Here is a 21,377-nt window from a genome sequence, read left to right on the forward strand (position 1 = left end):
GAAATTCGTGCATTCAGGGGGTCCCTCAGCCCAGCCTGCACCCTCTCCCAGTCCGGGAGCCCTCGGGGGATGTCCGACTGATGGCTTAGGCCCTCTCCTAAGCCTTCAGTGGGACATCCTTAGTGCTGCCAAGGAGGTGCGAGAGGCTCCCGCCACCGCCGCCATGCGCGCCAGCCGTGAGCCTGACTTCTGCATTGAGCATCTGCCCCCTGGTGGTCAGTGTGCATCACAGTGACTGATCCTTCCACTGTTCAGTCAATTTGCATATTAGCCTTTTATTATATAGGACTAGAGGCCCGGTGCATGAATTCATGCGCAGGTGGGGTCTGGCCGTCTGGCCCCGCCCCCAATCGGGGTGGGGAGGGCCAATCGGGGGAGGGGCCGGCCGGGGGGAAGGGCAGCAAGTGATTGGCCAGCTGGCCCCGCCCTCGATCTGGAGGGGGTGATCAGGGGTGGGGCAGGCCAGGTGGAGCGGCCACAGGCAGTTGGCCAGCCAGCCCTGCCCCCTGGTCAAACTCCTGGTTGAACTCCCAGTCAAGGGGACAATTTGCTTATTAGCCTTTTATTATGTAGGACTAGAGGCCAGGTGCACGAATTTGTGCCAATTGGGGCTCGCCAGCCAGGGGGAGGGACCGTGGGAGGTTGGCTGTGGGAGCACACTGACCACCCAGCCAGCCGGGGGGAAGGACTGTGGGAGGTTGGCTGGCTGTGGGAGGTTGGCTGTGGGAGCGCACTGACCACCAGGGGGCAGCTCCTGAGCGTCTGTCCCCTGGTGGTCAGTGCGCATCACAGCAACCATTCAGTCAACCAGTTGTAATAGTCGCTTAGACTTTTATATATATAGATTAGCTTTAAAAAAGAAAAAAAATCTGTGCTATGCTGAAATTATCACAATTTCTTGAATGTATTTTCACACTTTGGCAGTTCAGGGAGTTTTTACTCTGAAGCTCATTTCAAACTGTGAAAGGGCTAACATAGTAGGTATGTCCTGCTTCATTTCAAATGTACCATATGTAGTGAAGAAAAAAAAACTAGAAAATGTATTGATTGCATTACTTTAAATACTTGCCTTACAAAGCATATCCAAATACGAGATCCTTTCCATCTCCCTCTTAGTTGTCTCATAGTGTCCGTAGCGTTATATTGAGTACCTGCATCCATGTCCGTCTTGTATATTTGGGCCTTTGAAACAATGTGCGGATGTGACCTTGCCCGAGTGTCTGCTGTTCCTGAGGCGGCTGAGGCGCTGGCCATGGAGCTGCGTGGGCAGTCATGGCAGAAACACCGAGATCTGGGCCGCGGGATGCATCTGGTTCTGGGTCCTTTCCCATTTGACTGTCCTGAGTTAGAAATCCTACCGAATAAGGAACTCAATGTAAAATCTAAGGGCCATCGATAAGAGCACGTTATCTGACGAGCGTTATGGCATTTTACCGAGCACCCAGCGGGGAGGCAGGGCGGAGTACCTGAGGAGCGCTGTGCGTGAGGACAGCCGTGTTGTGCGGGAAGAGAGGCACGTTGGAAAGTCTTCAGTTACGCAGCACTTCCCATTGGGCTCACAGGTGGACGTTGGCTTGTGTTTAAAATGAGAGTAACCGCTGCACCAGCACCTCCCTGTAGAGGCAGCGTGTTCATCTGAACCTGAAGTGGAAACCAGGAGGACTTGGTACTGGTGGCCTCGGGATCCACAGCACATGCTTTTCCTGTGCGCTGCGGGAAAGGGTGACAGAAACAGGCAAACGGGGGAGAAGGAAGGACCCTGCTGATGGCTCAAGGCACAGTGTGCTCTCATGCAGCTCATGCAGCCTTTCAGAAAACTCTAGAAGCGCTCAGAGTTCAGCAGCTCTTTACATGTCCAGAGCTCCAGCCACGGGTGCTTGCCCACAGATAGAAAACAAGAAGATACCACGAGAGAAAAAGTCGGTTTAAACAAGAACTTGGGGGTGAAGTTTTTCCTGATTTAAGAATAGGCTCAGTAATGTTGGTTGTTGATTTGTATGAGAGAGTTGGGAGTAAGAGGAAGAAAATGTAGAAAAGCATATAACTTGGAGATTTGTGAGTAAATATTAATGATAATCATTTTCCCCAAATGATCAAAATCTTTAAAGGCAAAGATATGAGTAGTCACTTTTATGAGTTAGTTCTAAAACACAATTCAGCATATAATTCCATTTATCCAATTTTTGTAATTCTGCCAGTGAAAACACAAGACTGTCTCCTTGCATGTTGACAATTCTAATGATCCATATTTTTTAAAAAGTTTGAATGCCAGGTACCACAGTTCCTTTAAAATTGAAAGTTATTACCTACAAAGTGTCACTGTTATATTCATGAGTCATGTTAACACATTGGGACTGGTCACAAGAATTCTCGCCTCATATTACACAGTGTTTTACAAAGTATCATACTTTAAAAATATATTAGCTTATAAGAACATGTAATAAGTAACTTCAAAATGCAGTGGGTATTTAATTTTAAAGTGCCTTTAACGTTCATGTAAAACGTTTTTTGTACTCATTCAATAGAAACTTAATCTGGCCACTGGGTTAAGCTAGCAATAAAACTACTGGCCCGCAGTGTGTTAATTTGGAGTTTCCATAAGCAGTAGAAGGCAAATGAATTATCTCTGTACATGTAAATGGATTTAGCTTGTTTTAGCTGATGAAGTCGCTACGTATTTCAGTTGAGATAACATTCTTTGCATTATTAGAAAAACTTATTGCTTTTTACAGGTTTTAGGGATTCTCTAAATTTGTTTTGAAACTCATGCAATCTTTTTTTCCTTCTGGAGTATATAAATATATACACAGTATCTTATTAACGAGGCTTACTTTTATTACTCTTTTGCCTTTTCCCTAGATAAAAGTGAAACAGCTGGAAGAGCAGCTCCATTCTTTCACCGAAACCTGCTCACAGAATGACCATCTGCGCAAGTTGAACAAGGCTCTGGAGGGCAAATACACTCAGGTGTGATTGACAGCTACAACACATGGCTGTTCAGCTGTTTTAACTCGTTTTTAAGACATGGATGCCTTTTTCCCACCTTACCATACAGTGCCAGAAAGATGAATATTCTCTCACTTAACTCAGCACAACAAGCATTCTTTAAACACACGGTATGTACAAGGTTCTGTTAAGCCATCGAGGAGTTCACAAAGATGCCTGAAGCTCGCTCACGCTCTAATTTGAGGCTTAGAAATGTGCTCAATAAACTTTATTATGGAACAGAAAGTAGGACTTTCAGAAACAAGGCAGCTGGTATTTTGAGCATCGTAGGAAGCACATTACAAGGGAGCCTTCTAACTTTGGGCAGACGTGAGGAACAAGTCTCTGGATTTTGAGTTACAGGCACAAGACACACCTGAATCAGCTGTTTCCTTAAAGAGGTGTTAGCAGAGCAGGTGTTTGCTTGTCAGCATGGTGACTGTTGAGATTGATAACATTTTTAATTGATTTTTTTTAGAGAGGAAGGGAGAGAGAGAGAAATAGAATTAAACCCACAACCTAGGTATATGCCCTAAGCGGGAAACGAACCAGCAACCTTTTGGCGTGCAGGACAGCGTTCCAACCAACTGAGCCACCCAATGAGACTGATAACATTTTAACCAATGAATAGAGAAAGTTAGATAAATAAAATATATAAAATATTTTGTGAGGAAAATAATCCAGGAATGTGTTACTGAACGAAAGTGATTCATTTCAATAATTTACAAATTTACCGTGTACATTATTTTTAAAAACATCTGCCACTCTCGAGCAGCACGTGTGATTTCTGTAGCTGTAATGTGTGTGTGTGCCTCCGGTAACCAAGGAAGTAGAATGTGTCTCCAGATGGAACCCTGCTGGGGTTCTAACCGGTCATCTGACTGTTCGTCCAGGGCCTCGTTAGACGTGCTCTCCTTCAGGGATCTGATGAAGGGCTGCTGCTTGGCTGGGACGGACTCTCAGTGGGATTTCTTCATTCCGAAAGCACAGAGCACTTTTCACATTACACTTTCCATCACGGCTTTGCTGAGAACGTTGTTGTTCCTCCTGTTAAAGGAGACACTCTTTGAAAAATAACTAGGTTTAGTTTAGTTTAGTTTAGTTTATTGTTTTTAATTGGTGATGCCTCCAAGAAGAAGGAAATCTCCGGAGAGGCCTGCGTCTTCGAAATTTCTTGAGAGCTGTAGACCCAGCGTAAAGGAAAGAACCGTGGGTCTGCCCAGTGTTGTTCCCAGCTCCACACGCCATGTGACCTTTGCACCTGCCCTAACTTCTGTGAGATCTCAGGACACTGGGGACTCTCGAATCTCTCTAAAGACTCTCTTGAATGCTATTAAAACCATGGAGGGAAGACTGGAAGGTAAAATAGACATTCTTGCCTCAAGACCATTTAAAACTTATGAGGCATCATATTTTCTTAAACGGGATTCGGTAAGTAAAGACCATAAATTAAATCATTAGGAAATTTGAAATTTATATAACAACAAGAGGCTCAGTGCACGGATTTGTGCAGGGGGGTGGGGGGGCGCGTGCGCAAAGGGGGTCCCTCAGCCTGGCCTGCACCCTCTTGTAATCTGAGATCCCTCAGGGGATGTCTGACTGCTGGTTTAGGCCTGCGGAGATTGGGCCTACACCGGCAGTCAGACATCCCCTGGGGGATGTAGCAGTGTGCCAAGTTGCAGGTGGCCAGGGAAGAGCCCGAGCCGGGGCCAGGCATCGTGCCGCTCACACTCATCCTGGCAACACTGCCACGGAGTCAGGAGAGGCTCCTGCCACTACAATTGCGCTTGCCAGCTGTGCGCCCGGCTTCTGGCTGAGCTGCACTCCCCCTGTGGGAGCGCACTGACCATCGGGGCAGCTCCTGCATTGAGCGTCTGTCCCCCGGTGGTCAGTGCGTGTCATAGTGACTGGCCAACTGGTTGTTCTGGTCGTTCGGTCGTAACTGTTGCTTAGGCTTTCATATGTATAGATGAAGAATAATAGTAACAATCCAGAAAGATAATGTTTGAAGGTCTGAGTAACAGGAAATTAGGTTCTTCACAAATAGGGGATACTGATGATACAAATAGAACCGTTCTGGCTCTCACATAATTGTTTTTGGACATAGAAAATATCAGATTTTGCTTAACAATAACCATTGACATTTCTAAAATCTAATTTTGATTTATTTTTTAATTCAAAATACCTACCTAATCTTAATGTTCAAATTAAGTTGTTTGGTTAAAGCCTAATTTTAAAATAGAAATACATGAATAGAAGCCCTAAGAACTTGAACGTCAGAAAATATTTTCCAAAGAAAACTTTGTAGAGCATCCATCCTTGCTTGATACTTAAACCAGGAGTTACTACCACACACCCACTTGAATGTCTAAAAGGGGAAAACTGATCGATCAGACCAAGTGTCAGTGAGGATGTGGAGCAGCTGGGCTTCTCATACGCCGCCGAAGGGAATGTAAAATGGTGCAGCCACTTTGGAAAATAATTTGGTAATTTCTTTAAAAATGAAACATACTCCTACCATATGACCCAGTCATTCCACTCCTAAGTATCTACCAAAGATAAATGAAACCATTGTCTGCACAAAGACTTGTACACAGTTGTTCACAGCACCTCTCTCTGTAATCGCCGAAAGCTGGAAACCACTCACAGGTCCAGCAGGTGAGCGGGTAAGTAGCTGTGGTAGAGCCACACGGCAGGGGACTGGGCAGCCACCGAAAGGCATGAACTGTGGATACAGGCAGAAGCTCCGCCCCATTTCACGTTACCTCATAGTCTTGGCTCCTCATCCCGTATTCTGCACTTGCGTGGCAATGGTCATATATTGGGTTTGCTCGTTTATTCACACAAATTTATTTTCGCTTTGGAGTTTTCTTTAGAGGGAAAACGGCTAATAAAAAAGCTGGTTTTATTTATAAGAGTAAATAAGCCCATGTAATTGGACACTGGAGGCTTGGCTTCTCAGTGGCTGTGTCTCGCTCTGAGGCCGACGTACTGTGCTCTGGGAAAGTGATGCGTGGTCCTCGTTCTCCTAAGGTCAAGTCCATCCTGGACAAGAACGAAGAGGAGCTCTCGCAGGTGGTGAAGTGTCGCGATGCGGCGCTGAAGGAGAGCCAGAAGCTGAAAGGGGACCTGGAGGCCCTGGAGGACAGGGAGAGCAAGAAGGTGGGCGTCCTGCCGAGGGGTCACTGAGGAGGTGGGCAGCTCACAGCACGTGCCTCCGTGCCTGTCACTTTAGTGAGGACTTTTTTCTTTAAGAAAACTTTAGAAGCGCTTTAAAATGTTTTCCTTAAAAACGCATAATTCCACTCCCAATACTTTTCAACTTCCTGTCTTAATCAAAAGAAAAAGTCCTAATTTTTTCTGTTGCAGCACGTCTGATCTTGGTAAATAGCCTGCCACCTCTTGCTTTAGGAACACGATATTCACAGCTACTATTTCTTGTTAAGTTGTCACTTGTTGCTCTTGACTTGAGCGGGGGGTGAGCTCAGTGAAAACAGGTCCCATCCCAAACGTCTCCGTGACAGCAGTGCTGGACCGGGCCTCCCTGCGGAGGGCTGGGAGGTACAGCATCTTCCAGCCCCTCCCCCTCCCCCTCCTGGTCTTCCATCCGGAGAGAATGCTGACCAGGGCCCGAGCAGGCCAGCCAGGTTGTTGGTCCCAGTGTCTGTAGCTGATATTTGTGCTGTGTGACAGGCCAGTAGTCGGGAAGCACTTGAGAGCTCTCGGTAGGATCCATGGGATCTGAGGTCTAGTTTTCTTCTCAAAGTCACAATCACTTTAACAAAATAAGAGTAAAATGTATTTTAATTATTCCTCTTAGCATCCTACCGTGCTGGTTCCCATATGCCTTTCCTGGAAGTAATGGGACTCGGCAGAAAGAACCAAACATCTTTCCCTGGTTTCATTTCCTGTTAGATGGGGACCTTTCAGCGACAGCTGGCAGAAGCGAAAGAAGACAACTGCAAAGTGACCGTCATGCTGGAGAATGTGCTGGCTTCTCACAGCAAGATGCAAGGCGCTCTGGAGAAGGTGCAGATCGAGCTGGGGCGGAGGGACTCGGAGATCGCAGGCCTCAAGAAAGAAAGGTGTGGAGATGACCTTTCTGCTTTGTCCTTGTCATTTCCTGCTGCGCTGTAGTGAGGAGCAGTGAGATCGAGACACCAGTCAGTTACAGCATTTCCTCTGCACACCTCTGGTGATGCTGAAAGGAACTAGTTTAAAGTTAGGGGAAATCTGGAATTCGAAACCAACATGATTTCCAGAATTTCAAAATTCTTATATTTTTGTAGTGATAGAAAGTTTTAGAAATTCATGTGATCTGTTATGTTTTACCCTTGCTGTTTTCTATGCCTTTAAACTTGTCCTTGGATCTACAGAATTGTAATGGTCAAGGTAATTGAAGCTAAGTGCCTACTTTAGTTTGGATTAATTATCCATTTATTAGTGTCCCACTTAAAGATTAATAATTATTTTAGATGAGACATTCTGAGAACTACTTGTATTCTGAGAACTTCTAGCCATATTTTATTAGTAAACTCCTTTGAATGTTTCAAATATTACGTAAAAGTTTCCCTTTTAGGTTAATGAACGAAAGGTCTGATTAGTAAGGCCTCTGCAATATATTATAATGTGCATATTGGAGGTGCGTGTCGCCTCTGTTATGAGCGGACGAGTGAGTTTTATAGTCTTCATTGCGCTCATCTTTATCTTTTACATATTATGAATGTGTCTTCAGCACTTACTGGTAAAAAGGAATTCAAGGGGATGGCATTAAAAATAGTTTACCAGTCACAGTAAAATTCTAGGTACCTGGTGTATTTAGAAGCAGAAATCTCGATATCAAGCCAATTCATGTACAAGTGATAGTATGAATATATTCATTCACTGGTACAAAACTGTATGTAATTTATATGTTATATATATGTTATAAAATTACCAGACTGTAAGTTAATTATTGACATGTGTTGAGAGCTTAATGCAGCAATTTTCAACCTTTTTCACCTCATGGCAAATGTAACCTAATTACTAAAATTCTGCAGTACACCAAAATATGTATTTTTTGCCAATCTCACAAAAAAGTAGGTCTAATTTTGATTCATTCACGTAAGAAAGCTATTTTGTATTGCTTGTTGTCCTTTTTTTATTGGCAGTCTAAGGGAAAAGAGGTCAGTGCCCCGGGCTAAATAGGCAGGTACTGCATGTCTTAAAAATTCTTGTGGTACAAAAAAAAATTAAAAATAAAAATTCATAAAGAACAAAAGAAAAATCCTTGTGTCCCATCGGTTGAAAATTGCTGGTTTAATGTATCCAGCCAGACCTGCCCCTAAGGGGGCAGTTTCTCATCGTAGGAGCCTTCACTCCTCACCGGAAGCTGAGGCTCCTGGCTGTCCCCAGCTCCCCGATATCCTGGTCCGCAGCCCGTACGTGCTCTGCGCTTCCTGGGAGCGGCCCGTGGCCAGCGCGTCGCTCCGGCTCTTCCCCCGTCACTGTCTGTGCTTCCCCCGCCAGGGCGCTGAGCCAGCAGAGGGTGCAGAAGCTGGAGGCGGAGGTGGACCAGTGGCAGGCCCGCATGCTGGTGGTGGACGCCCAGCACAGCAGCGAGGTAGGGCGGGGTGAGCGATACGCTGACGTGGTCTCACTGGCTCTTCTGTGGTGGGAAGGGAGTGACAGCCCGGTGCATGTCCCTTCCCTTCCGGCCTGAGTGTGGACAGTGACACTTCACAAATAGGAAATGGACCTGCAGTCCTACAGGGAGTCGTTTACCGGGAATCCCCGACCAAAATGATGCCTAGTTCTTTTTTGCCTTCTATGGTTCACATTCTTTTCATTCATCGGCATAAACGTATGCAGAAGTTAAAGGGCTTGGAGAATACCTTTACCCTCCGGCAGAAGTAGCTAGAGCCCTAGCCGGCGTGGCTCAGTGGATAGAGCATCAGCCCACAGAGTGAGTGGTCATGGGTTCGATTCCAGTCAAGGGCACATAACCAGTTGCAGGCTCGATCCCTAGCCCTGGTCAGGATGCGTGTCGGAGGCATTCAGTCGATGTCTGTCTCTCACCTTGATGTTTCTCTGTCTCTCCTCCCTTCACTCTCTCCCCCCCTCCCTTCTACTCTCTAAAAATCAATGGAAATATACCCTCCGGTGAGGAGTAACAAACGGAAAAAAGGAGCCAGAGTGAGTGATTCCACTGCTAGGAGGACACATCCTCACGTGTGTGCTCACAGGTGTGCGCACACCTGCAGATGTGTCTACACATACGCATGTGTATAAACTGCACATGGATGTTTCATACGAATAAGCTTTTTCTGGAAGGTATGCAGGGACAGTTGCCAGGTCTCTTCTCTCTAGGCAGTGAGACCAGAAGGTCACAGGATCAGGAAGGGTAATTTAACGACTTTGAAAGGAGAATAAAGCAGGTTGGCTACAAAGCTCTTCAGTGACCGGTACCCTTCCCATTGCCTCCAAGCGTCCCCGAAGCAATGTCCATCGCAGCTCTCGCACGTATGCCCGGCATCTGGAATCTCTGCTGATTCCAAGGAAGGACTGTTTGGGCGGCACTTGATGTAGGGCAGGGAGTGGCTGCAGGTGCTGTAGACGGTGTGCATGTCACAGGGGAATGAAACCCGCTTCTCTCCAGGTGGAGCCCCTGCAGAAGGCTCTGGATGTCGCGAGAGACGACAACAGGAAACTGGCCATGAGCCTGGAGCAAGCGCTCCAGACAAACAGCCACCTGCAAACAAAGCTCAACCACGTCCAGGAGAGACTGGACTGCAAAGAACTTGAGCGGCAGGACTTGGAAACCTGCAAGTAAGGGCAGTGCCGTCACGGGGATCGGGGGCGCCCTGGGGGGAGCAGTGCGGCTCACTCACACATTCACACCTGTCCTCCAGCGGGGCTGGTGCTCCCGGCTGGGCCTGCCGGGAGCCCCACAGCCGAGAGCAGCAGGGGCCGGCTGCCTGGGTCGCTCATGTCCAGCTCTGCCCTCGACGGGTATCCAGCTGCTTCTCCATGCAAAGACCAAGCCAGAATGGCACGGATACTGGTTAGAGGGGCCACTGGCATGTCCCTGCCCGCCCTTTTCTGACAAAGGCTTGTGTGTCCTTCAGAGCATGACGGAAAGGGAGTGACGGGCCCGGAGGGCGCGTCCCAGCAGGAGTGGGCCGTCCAGGCAGATGTCAGTCAGTGGCCTCCGTTTCGGCCTGAGGTGATTAAGTCAGACCCAGCGAGTTCAGGCCAAGCCACTCAGGTTTTGTCTTAACTGGGTGTAGGTGAATGTGATTGAGATGGCAGTGCGTGCCATGAGATGTACACCCAAGGGAATGCGTGTGCACGTAGGTCTGCATTCCTCTCGGCTAGTGAGCATACGGGCATCGCAGACAGGTCTGCGCCAAAGCAGGGAAGGCGCTTTTCCTGTTGTGCGCATGTTCCATTCCGTGTAATGCTGATTATTGGTTAAAACGAGCGTGTCTCGTGCTTTTGGCTGGGCGTCTTTCTGTGAAGGACTCCGCTGCAGGGAAGGCCTTCTTTCCCGCTTTTAATGAGCTCCAGGTCCGGAGGCTCCCCGGGTGGCTGATCTGCTCACTGAGACCCCCTCCCCTCCTAAGCTGACTTCTAAAGGTGACTTCTCTGTCCTTTCAGAGAGCGCATGACCGAGGAATCCAAGGTGGAAGCAGAGCTGCACGCTGAGCACGTGGAAGCTCTGAGAAAGCAGTTTCAGACCGAGAGAGACACCGCCAAGAAGGCGAGCCAGCGGGAGGTGGCCGAGGTACGGGCCGGGGCAGAGCCGGGCCGTGAGGGGCACCAGCTCCTGCGCCGTTCTTCTTCGGCTCTTTTAATCCCCCTGACGTCAGGCTGTCCGTGCTGTTTGTAAACTGCCACAAACCCGCTTCTCATGCTCAGTCTCTGCCAGCGAAGGGAGCTGGGTGGGCATTTCCCACCCGAGTGCCAGCTAAGGGAGGGGGTAAGGGCACTGCCCCCAGCGGCCAGTCACCCGTCTCCGTCCACTCCCTCCCCGGGGCACACGGAGACGCAGGGAAGCCAAGGTCCTGCTCGCTGACCCTGTTCAGTTGTGGTCGCCACTCTCCACGGGAGACAGTGGGAAGCACCAGGGGACTCTCCCTCCCTGGCAGAGGCTGCGTGAGCCTGAGGATCTGAAGTTAGGGGAGGTCTGGGCTGCAGGCTGCTGTGAGAAGGGCCGTGGGATGGAGACTGGCAGAGCTGACAGGTGCCTGTGTGAGAGCGCGAGCAGAGCTTGGTGTCACGTGAGCAGGACGTGTGAGCACAGGAGAAGGACACGTCTCTCTTGGTCCGAGCAGACTGGGAAATGTCTGCGAAAGCGGCGTGCACGGGCCCCGGTGGCCTGACCACCGGAACGTGGCTGTGAGCCAGCAGTGGGGCGTGGGAGGCGGTGATGGTGTGAGCACGGGAGGCGGTGATGGTGTGAGCACGGGAGGCGGTGATGGTGTGAGCAGGGGAGGCGGTGATGGTGTGAGCACGGGAGGCGGTGATGGTGTGAGCACGGGAGGCGGTGATGGTGTGAGCAGGGGAGGCGGTGATGGTGTGAGCACGGGAGGCGGTGATGGTGTGAGCACGGGAGGCGGTGATGGTGTGAGCACGGGTGGCGGTGATGGGGTGAGCGCGGGAGGCGGTGATGGTGTGAGCGCGGGAGGCGGTGATGGTGTGAGCACGGGTGGCGGTGATGGGGTGAGCGCGGGAGGCGGTGATGGTGTGAGCGCGGGAGGCGGTGATGGTGTGAGCAGGGGAGGCGGTGATGGGGTGAGCACGGGAGGCGGTGATGGTGTGAGCACGGGAGGCGGTGATGGTGTGAGCACGGGTGGCGGTGATGGGGTGAGCGCGGGAGGCGGTGATGGTGTGAGCGCGGGAGGCGGTGATGGTGTGAGCACGGGAGGCGGTGATGGTGTGAGCACGGGAGGCGGTGATGGTGTGAGCACGGGAGGCGGTGATGGTGTGAGCACGGGAGGCGGTGATGGTGTGAGCACGGGTGGCGGTGATGGTGTGAGCAGGGGAGGCGGTGATGGTGTGAGCACGGGAGGCGGTGATGGTGTGAGCACGGGAGACGGTGATGGTGTGAGCACAGTTCTAGGAAGGCGGGCTGAGCGCGCTGGGAAGTCGGCAGGAAGGAGGAGAAGCTGGAGACAGGCGTTAGAGACTAGAGCATTCCTCTGGGCTTTGGGTGGTTAGGGCCCAGCAGAGCATTCTGTGGGAAATAGAGAGCAGTGAAGTAAAAAAGCCACTTTGACACAGAAATCGGACACTGCGTGTTGTATCCTGAGCACAGGGGAGGGAGGAATTAAAACAACTGTAAGACTTGGTTGGGGTAGCTGGTCTGTATTTTGCCACATTCGGTGCACTGAGCAATTGCATTTTACTGAGAGCATTCACGAAATCGATTTCAACTATTTCTATAGTGCTCTGTAAATTGCAAAGCACTGTGTAAATAGTAAGTTATAAAAAGAAAATTGTGTGGAAAATAGAAAGGTGCGCTGACATTAAAGGCACCTGTAGTCAGAGATTGTTGTTCAGGAAGTCCTTTGAACAGGATGGCGAACGTGGAGACCGGGAGGACACGGAGGGACCCCGGTGAGCCACTAGCGGGCGGGCTGGGTGCGCTGCTCACAGTCCCCGCTCTGCCTCCCAGTAGCCGTGACTCCCCTGCTATCTGTGCGCGTGGCTCACTCAGTCAGTTTTCCCGATGACAAAGTGGAAGTCATTGTGCCGACTTCCCAGGTTTGTTGTGGGGGTTAAACTGGAAATACACGTGAAGCGTTCATCACGGTGCGTGGACACAGGAAGTGCTGTGTAGACGTTGGCTTACCCCGCTTCGGAAGGGCTGTGACGGACGTGTTGAGGGCCGGCTAGCAGGTGGCTGCTGGGGAGCAGTAAAGGGTCAACACTGCGGCGTAGAGTTAGGCTCTGAGGCAGGAGCTCGTGCAGAGAGAAGAGGTACCAGCACCCGACTCCCTGCCCGCCACAGGGGACGCCCCTGCCCGGCTTCTCCCTCCCAGTTGCCTCTTCCTCCTGCACGTCTCCTGGCACAGACTTGAGGGCACGTGAGGTGGAGGGGACTCTGTAAGATACTGAAGTAATTTTAAAAGATAAACAGGCACCGTAAAAATGGTAAGAGTTGATTTGAATGAAAATCAGTTTGCCTCGGGGCATCCAGTCTGGCAGACGAGAGGGAGCTCCAGGGAGCGGCGGGCCGGGACTGTCCGGGCCGGGACTGTCCGGGCCGGAGGGGGCGGTGACCAGGGAGTTAGAGGCAGAAAGGCCGGCCGGTTGCTGCGAGGGCACGTCCGTTGGGCACGGCAGGTGTGTCAGGCGGATTACAGGCCTGCCGAGTGTGGCCAGGTGGTTCTTGGTTAGGTCTACTTCCGGCAGAGCCAGAACTGTCATTATGTTGTGGTTTGGTGACAGCTTAGCAGACATGACTCCATTTGGGCCTGTTGACCGTTGAACAGTTCCCTCCTTTGATCAGACACAGGCCTGACGGGAGACGTCTCACTCTGGTGCTGCTCCCAGCTGCCGGCCTGTGGGAAACACCGTGCGTGATGGTCACGGGTCCCGACGTCCTTCTCCGAAGCTCTTGGCGGCGTTCACAGTCGTGACTTGGGGTTCACGTTATCTAAGTAGTCACTCTTCTTCCTTTCCTGATGTCCTCGTCGCAGGGGGACGTGTGCCCGGTGGTGAGCAGCTGTGCATGTGAGCGCGGAGGGACTCCAGTGCCAGGCGCACTGCTGGGGTTCACAAGCAGGCGGCCCTGGTGTCTGGGCGCGTCTCTGAGCCGTGATCCTCGGGACCCGCACCAGGAGCACCGCTGAGCCAGGGACAGACCCTCTGGAAGGAGTCCCTCTCCGGCAGCTGGTTTGTGCCGTGATCTGTTGCTGAGCCGCGACTCCCCAGAAGTGCCCGTCCGAATGCAGCAATGGTGTTGGTCCCAGCAGCTTCCCGGTCGTCTGTCGGGACGGTAGTCGGTAGTCGAGGGCTGTCCTACAGTCAGGAGCAGCCTTCCCCGAGAGCCTGGGGTGCAGCTGGAGCGCGGCTTCAGCGCGGGCTCTGCCTGTCTGAGAGCACAGCCTCCTCCGCCTCGCTCCTGCCAGCGCAGGGATCTCCGGGGACGCTCGCTTTGAACATGAATGGCTCCAGGGACGTCCCCGTGGAGTCGGGGCTCGGACTCGAAGGGTGGCCTCCACGGAGACCAGTAGGATCAGTGGTCTGTAGGCCACGCGGGAGGTGTGTTCTGGGGACCCTTGCCTGTGTCCTTTGGTACAGAACCTGAGGCGAGGTCCCCAGGTTTGGATTTTTGACGTGGGTTTGGAAATAACCCCTCCCCGTGGTTTGGGAGTCTGACACGAGAGAGGGGCTGAGTGTGTTCCAGAGAAAGAGGAGGTGACGCAGAGCTGCAGGGGCACGTCCACGGCGTCGGGGGGTTGGGGTGCCCACTGGGCAGGGGCCTGTCTGCAGGCCAGGGCGAGGCAGAAAGCGGACAGTCCTAGAGACCTCATGTCATAGGGTTGGAAAGGGCTGGGCAGAGGAGGAGGAACGGGAAGAGAAGTTCTTGCTCTGGGGCGGAAGCAGGGTACCTCGAAGTCAGCTCCTCCTGGTCAGTTTGGTTTTGAGGTTCCCAGTGTTTGTCGACACAGGACCAGGGTCAGGTGGAGCCCTTCGGCTGTGAAACATGCACCGGGGTCCTGGGCATCATGTGACCTGGTCATGACCCCTGAGCAGTGACTGTGGTCATGACCCCTGAGCAATGACTGCGTGCCTTCTGTGCTTTGTCTTGTCGAGCTGCTGTATTGTCCTGGGAGGTTGGCTGTCACACACATTTCCCGTGATGAACCTGAGGCTTCAGGAGGTTAATTACCCAGAATTCCTTGGCGAGTCAGTGGTGAGCTGATACTTGAATGTAGGTCTGACTCCAAAGCCGTGCTCTTAAAAGGGCAAGTGTTGAACTTGCATTTAAATAGTTTATCTGTTCTAAGGAAGACTGTGTTTTTTAAAGTTAAAAATTCTGAAATTCCCTTAGCGTGTTCCTCCACTAATCTGCTTAATCAGACACCATTCCTATTGCCTCACTGACCTTCCCTTTTGAAAGACAGGTTCAAAGAGAACACAGTGTAGGGGGAGAGGTGAGCATCGCCTGCTTCCCACGTGGAGGTAAAGATGTCACATTCCTGCGTTCACAGCTGAGGAAAGCCCTGGAGGACGCCAACTGCAGGTCCGTGGAAGTGTCACGCACCAACCGGGAGCTGCGGCAGAAGCTCACGGAGCTGGAGAAGCTGCTGGCCAGCAGCAAGGACAAGATCAAGAACCAGAAGGCCCAAATCAAGCTCCACTTGTCGGCCAAGGCTAATGCTGCTCAGAACGTGGAGAGGATGAAGGTTGTACGACACTCTGTCCCCCTCACTTCCTCGGTCTCTCTGGAGACCTGGGGAGGATGGCTGCAGAGCACTCCCAGCCCCGTGCTCCCCGAGTGACAGCTGGGCCGGGACAGGCAGGTTGCCCTTCGGGACCGTCTCTTTCCAGCCACGATTCTGCCGTGTGCATGTGTGGTTTCTGTAGCTGCCAGGGTCACGTCCTAGCTCCCCACCGTCCCTTCACGGGGACCGGGCAGGACTCTGCTCTGCGGGGCCAGTGGGCGGGGCGGGAGGAGAGCCCAGGAGGACTGGTGACTGATCTCTCGGGGACTCTTTCTGTCACCCCATCGGCAAAGAGCCAGCTCTCCCACTGACCTCTCTGCGCTATCTCCCGTTTACCTTCAGCAAATAGAAATGGAACTGAGGCAAATGGAGCTAATTAAGGATCAGTACCAGAAGAAGAACTATGAGCAGGTAGGTGATTTCTAGGTTCTGCTTACCCTTCACATCAAACCCCAAACTTGGACCCAGCTGTCTCCCTGTCTGTGCCCCCAGTCGCTGAGCATCCAGAGATTTGTGTCCGAAATGACGAACCTGCAGAAGGAGATGCAGCTGCTGGCCAAGAGCCAGTACGACACCTCGGCGCGGAACAAGCAGCAGGAGCTGCGCCTGGAGGCGGAGCGGAAACTGAGGCAGGAGCTGGAGCGCCGGTGCCAGGTAGGTCAGACTCAGCTCAGGGGTGAACTCGGCCCGAGCACCCAGCGTCAGAGCATCCTGAGGAGAGAGGCTGACAGGGGGTCATCTGCACTGAGTCTTAGGGTCACAGTGTCTAGGGCAGCGGTTCTCAACCTTCCTAATGTCGAGACCCTTTAATACAGTTCCTCATGTTGTGGTGACCCCCAACCATGAAATTATTTTCGTTGCTACTTCATAACTGTAATTTTGCTACTGTTATGAATCGTAATATCTGTGTTTTCCGATGGTCGCGACCCACAGGTTGAGAACCGCTAGCAGGGTCGCCTAAGACCATCGGAAAACACAGATATTTACATTACGATTCATAACAGTAGCAAAATTACAGTTATGAAGTAACAACGAAAATAATTTTATGGTTGGGGGTCACTACAACACGAGGAGCTGTATTAAAGGGTCGCGGCCTTAGGAAGGTTGAGAACCACTGGTCTAGGGAGAAGCCTGGCTTCAGCTCCGGCACATGCGCCCCGTTTTCAACTGGATAAAGACGAGTCGCTTTTTCAGTGACTAAAGCTCACCTGTCAAAGTGCGAGTCGCGCAGTGAGATTTCTGAGCTGAATGCCCGGGTTGGCGGGACTTTGTGTCCGTGGCTCCTCCCTGTGGCCCAGATACTCCTTTGCTGTCCCAGGACCTGAGCTGCTCCCACCCTAAGGCAGAGCTGAGCGTCACGTCCCCGGGGAGGGCCTGGGCGGCATCGAGCTCCTGACCTCCGGCAGACCCTCCATGAGAAGTAGCCCTCCAGCCCTGGGGAGAGCTAGCCCCTTTGTTCAGGAGAACCCGTGCTCAGAACCAGCTGTGATCATGTGTGCATGTGCGCACGGGAGGGTAAGCTGAGCAGGGCTTTCAGCTGGCACGCGGGTAGGCCTGAAGGCAGACGGTACCGTGCACTCCGTGGTCCGGTGGCTCACTTACTCCAAGGTGGACGCCTTTTGGTTGACGCGGTCCATTGGGACTGGGTAAAAATCTCTGTGTCACCTTTTCAGGAGTTGGAGGAAACTGTCAGACACCTGAAGAAATGTAAAGAGGTGACGGAGAGCAAACTGAAAGAAGCCAGTGTGGAGTCGGAACAGGTAAGGCAGGGCCGACACGGCCACCTTGCCTCACACCTCAGTCAGCGTAGCCCTTCCGTACCCTCCGCGAGGCGTGCAGCAGGCAGGGGCCGCCGCTCAGGCCGGCTCTGTCATGAGGCGGAAATCGCTTTTAGATTCAGATGGTGGGTCCCGAGGAGAGAGACTAGAACGCTGAGGTCCCAGTCCCTCCCCTAGCGAGAAGGGAAGCCGGCCGGTGCGGGCTGAACGCTTCGCTGTGTGACGTGAACCAACGAGGGGGAGCTTTGTTCAGTCTCTGCCTGGAGGTGTAAACCAGGCCTCCTACCTGTGAACAGCTTCCTCTGTTCTACTAGCTCCAGTTGGCTTTTGGAAGGGATTTAAAGTCATACATTTTTAGAGCTGGAAAGGGTCTTTGAAATCATGAGTCTCCACTTCCACCCTCACCTTCCAGAGATTCTTAAGCTTAAGGTATCACGTGATGTTGCTTTCAGTTGGCCACGATTTTCCCTTCTATAGCGTTAAGTTAGATGGAATAAGAAAGAGACTGTGGCCTGCGACACAGCTGAGTGAATGCCAACTGGGACCCCAGGTGCCTAGGAGGCTGCCTCTGCTGTGAGCGCCTCAGTGTCCGCCAGGGTTAAGCCTACAGCTCTGTTATTGATAGATGGCTCAGCTAAGTTTCAATACATGCTAGCTGCCTTCTCGTTCGCCATGCAGGAGGAGACAGGATGCACAATGCCATTCCAAGCATCTTTCTTCCACTCCTGGTAAAAGTGCTGGAGAAAGGTGGGGTTCGGTTTGCTTTGGGGGGTGGGGCTGGCACTGTCACCAGGATGCACACAGACCTGGACAAGGCCTTAGCTCTGTGGCTTTCTCAGCGCTAACACCGAGGGGAGCTCTCTGTCCGGCACCTGCCCGCCTGGCTGCCACAGGACGAGGCCACCCATCGCTGAGGACCTGCTCCACGCAGGCGCCAGGCGGGAGAGGGGGGAACGAGCCAGAGCCTGCTCTCACGCACGTGCCTTCCCAGGCAAGAGAGAAACGGCCGCTCGGAGCTCAGCATCAGAGATGAAATGCTGCCCACGGAGCAGTCCAAGGGGGAACAGTCATTTCACTTTTCATCCAGAGGAGAGGTTCTGCCCTTATTGTGAAGCTCCTTCTTGTAAAATTCACATCTGTTGGCTCTGCCTTAAATACCAAAGTGTCCCAAATACTCAGACAAGTGCCAGGCATGTGTCAGCACTCAGCAAGTGTCTGTCAAATAAGTGAATGCTGCTTCCAGTTCATCTTCACAGACAGACTGTCCGAGGGACTGTGCTCTGACAAAGACAATGTGGACGTGTGTGCTTCTGAGCTAAAGTCTTAAGATGTTTCTGAGAAAGGAAATAAAAAAATACGTACAGTAAGCTGGTCCCATTTCCTAGTAATTCATTCTATTACTTTCATAAAGCACAACAGAGAAATCCAGGCTTTACAGTTGAGGGACTTTGGGAGAACTATTTAGTCTTAAAAAATAAAAGTCTAAATTTCAAAGCATGGCTTGAAATTTTAATCTTGAGCGCCATCTTGGACGTCATTCTTCTTTTCTCCCGGCTTCTGTCTTGCCTTCGTCCACATGCAGGAAGCACTGAGCAGGGCGTGAGAAGCAGCAGGCCCGCCTGCACTCTCTACTCCTCATTGCAAGTGACCGTCCCACCTAGAGCAGGTGTGCGATGCACATAGGTGCCAGGACCTTGCAGTCAGATTTGGGTCTTGCAGTCCCTAGGAAGGTCTCCTGAGCTAATACACAAAGACGTCTATTACTGTCACTTTAACCATAACATTCCTGTGCTCAGATAACAGCTAACCTGGAAGAGGCTCACCGCTGGTTTAAGTGCAGGTTCGACGGCCTACAGCTTGAGCTGACAAAAAACCGGCTGCAGAGGCTCCCCCAGGAGAGCAGGTGCTGGGAAGAGGTGGGCATCTCGGCGTGGCTGGCTCAGCTTCTTAGGTTTCTCATCACAGACGCTCTCTTCATCAGCTCCTCTCTCTCTGATCTGTGGCTTTCTCTAAACTACTGCAGGAAAAGCAGTGAACTAAACTTTTCCTACAAGCCCCACCTCCCCAACTGTCCAGGTTAGCACCACCTTGAAGAATAAATAAGACGGAGTTTGAGCAGTGCTAGGTGTGATCTCTTCCCACCAGGACCCAGACCAGAGGCACGAGGCCATCGCCACCCAGTCGATCCTGCACCGGTGGGAGAACAAGCAGAACCTTAGGCTTATGCCCAAGAAGTACCACCCTGAGCTGGAGAGGAAGTGACTCCCTGACCGCGAGGAGCTGCACCCACAGCCGCGCCGGGACCCAGCCAGCGCCGGGCTGGCCTGCTGCCACCGCCCCGGACACGACGTCCACGGGGCTGAAGACTTGGACCTGAGTTTATCCCTTTATGAACTCCTGACGATCAATACAGAATCACCCATCTTTTTCTTTCCCCGTTTTCCACCCAATAAAGTTATATTAATTTGTGTATGATAATGAGGCTGTTGCTGTTTTCTAAGTACATTCTATCAGGAAGCACTTGGTGAGGCTCTCTGTCGGCACCTCGACAGGACACTTGGTTTCGGGGACTGTCCCAGCCTGACTTCCAGGCCCACGTCTTGGAAATAGAATCACCTGGAAAATGGTAAGAGCTGGCCAGCTGTGTTGTAGGGTGATTCCCAGGCACCATCCGTGAGACCAGTGTCTCTACTTACGTAAGGGCTCTGAGCGTGTGAGTGCCCGGGAGGCTGTGGGCACAGAGGAGGTCAGTACAGCCGTCCGCGGCTGCGGGAGGCTCTGCAGCATCGCCCTCTGCGGCAGGAGCAGTAAACCTGCCTGCTCCGTTCCCAGCCGTGACAGGAGAGAGCTAACTAGCTACGCACATGGTGGCACAGAACTGGGCTCAACTGCCGCTCCGGTAATGGCAGCCGTTGCTGACACCATCGGGCCCAAGTCAAGTGGGCAGCTAGGCAACCGGAGAGGATGTCCGATACAACCTCCAGAAGCTGCCGAGCCCAGCAGGCAGACCTTGTGTGTCTGGTTCAGAAGGACGAGCTGAGCTGCTTGCCGTGGTGGCAGAGCGTGCTGGTCAGCCAGAGCTGGCCTTGGTCAGAGCCGACCGCTGAGCCTACGGAGCAGGGGGGTAGGGGGGCGGGCGCCTCTCTCCGCCAAGGCCCATGGGGATCTTTATAACGTCATTCCCAGGCCAGACCAAATACCAGCCTGAAAAGCAGCCTGCTCCATTTGGTCAAACATTTCATTAGCTCACCCGATGCCTTGGAGGCCAATGATTTTGTGGGCCTTACACGGCCTGCGGGCCAGACGCTCCCACCTGTTAACGCAGGGTTTGGGGAAACATGGATGTGAGCATTGGAAGACTTCTCAGAGAAAGGCTGAGTGTTCGACATCCTCCGGAGAAGTGTCGTTACCTGGGTGAGACTCGGTTAACTGGCTTTCAGAGCAAGTTGACTGGAGCGCGTGGAACTTCCCCAAGAGGGACTCTGGCGGGTGGGATGGTGCACGGTGGGACGCTGACGGGTGGGACGGTGCACGGTGGGACGCTGACGGGTGGGACGGTGCACGGTGGGACGCTGACGGGTGGGACGGTGCACGGTGGGACTCTGGCGGGTGGGACGGTGCACGGTGGGACTCTGGCAGGTGGGACGGTGCACGCTCACACACCAAGGGGCTCACGCACAGGTTCAGAACGGGCTCTGATGGCTGTGAGTTCCCAGACGGTCAGGACAGCCGTGTGCTGTCCATGTACTGGGAAGAGGGAGCAGTTGACGCTTCGTGCCCCCTGTGGTTAGGATGGTGGCTCTGAAGAAGCACGTAAGAATGAACGGACATTAACTATTGTGTTAATCCAGGAACAATACGAAGTGTTGACCTTGGTGTAGACACCTCTCCTGTTCATTTGGCTAAAGAATTTAAACTTCCTTGTTGAGTCTCCAAAACTGGGCCAGTTATTTAGAGCAGCGGCCGCCAACCGGTGGTCCGCAGACCACTGGGGGTCCATGAGGTCCGAAAGGTTGGCGCCCGCTGATTTGGGGTCTTCCAAAGTGAGGGAGCACATCTGTGGATGACCTCCAGTGGTCTAACGCCTATGGGATCGTCCCTTCAGACGTTCTGTAAGGACGTATAGTTACTTGAAGGTTTGGGGGAGTCATAAAACACCCAGAGATGGGGGGTAAGA

General features: G+C 52.2%; 1 protein-coding gene across 10 annotated transcripts in view; it reads left to right on the forward strand.

Moving 5' to 3' along the window:
• Positions 1-19,643, forward strand: part of CCDC150 (coiled-coil domain containing 150) — a 46,400-nt gene extending 26,757 nt beyond the window's left edge. For 4 of the 10 annotated variants that reach the window (XM_079782499.1, XM_079782502.1, XM_079782501.1 and 1 more), the window contains 12 exons: positions 2,860-2,967; positions 6,019-6,147; positions 6,901-7,070; positions 8,494-8,587; positions 9,623-9,792; positions 10,624-10,750; positions 15,189-15,383; positions 15,765-15,833; positions 15,915-16,076; positions 17,096-17,182; positions 18,997-19,116; positions 19,346-19,643. In XM_079782499.1, coding sequence (XP_079638625.1) covers positions 2,860-2,967; positions 6,019-6,147; positions 6,901-7,070; positions 8,494-8,587; positions 9,623-9,792; positions 10,624-10,750; positions 15,189-15,383; positions 15,765-15,833; positions 15,915-16,076; positions 17,096-17,182; positions 18,997-19,116; positions 19,346-19,462 — 1,548 coding nt within the window. In that variant the 3' untranslated portion in view covers positions 19,463-19,643. Of the gene's footprint in view, positions 1-2,859; positions 2,968-4,272; positions 4,417-6,018; positions 6,148-6,900; positions 7,071-8,493; positions 8,588-9,622; positions 9,793-10,623; positions 10,751-13,670; positions 14,891-15,188; positions 15,384-15,764; positions 15,834-15,914; positions 16,077-17,095; positions 17,183-17,878; positions 17,948-18,996; positions 19,117-19,345 lie in introns of those variants that run through there. The other 6 variants (XR_013814095.1, XM_079782500.1, XM_079782503.1 and 3 more) reach the window with 6 other exon arrangements.
• The last annotated feature ends 1,734 nt before the right edge of the window (positions 19,644-21,377 follow it).

This window comes from Cnephaeus nilssonii (assembly GCF_951640355.1).
Source record: "Cnephaeus nilssonii genome assembly, chromosome: 10".
In the NCBI taxonomy this organism is placed as follows: domain Eukaryota; kingdom Metazoa; phylum Chordata; class Mammalia; order Chiroptera; family Vespertilionidae; genus Cnephaeus; species Cnephaeus nilssonii.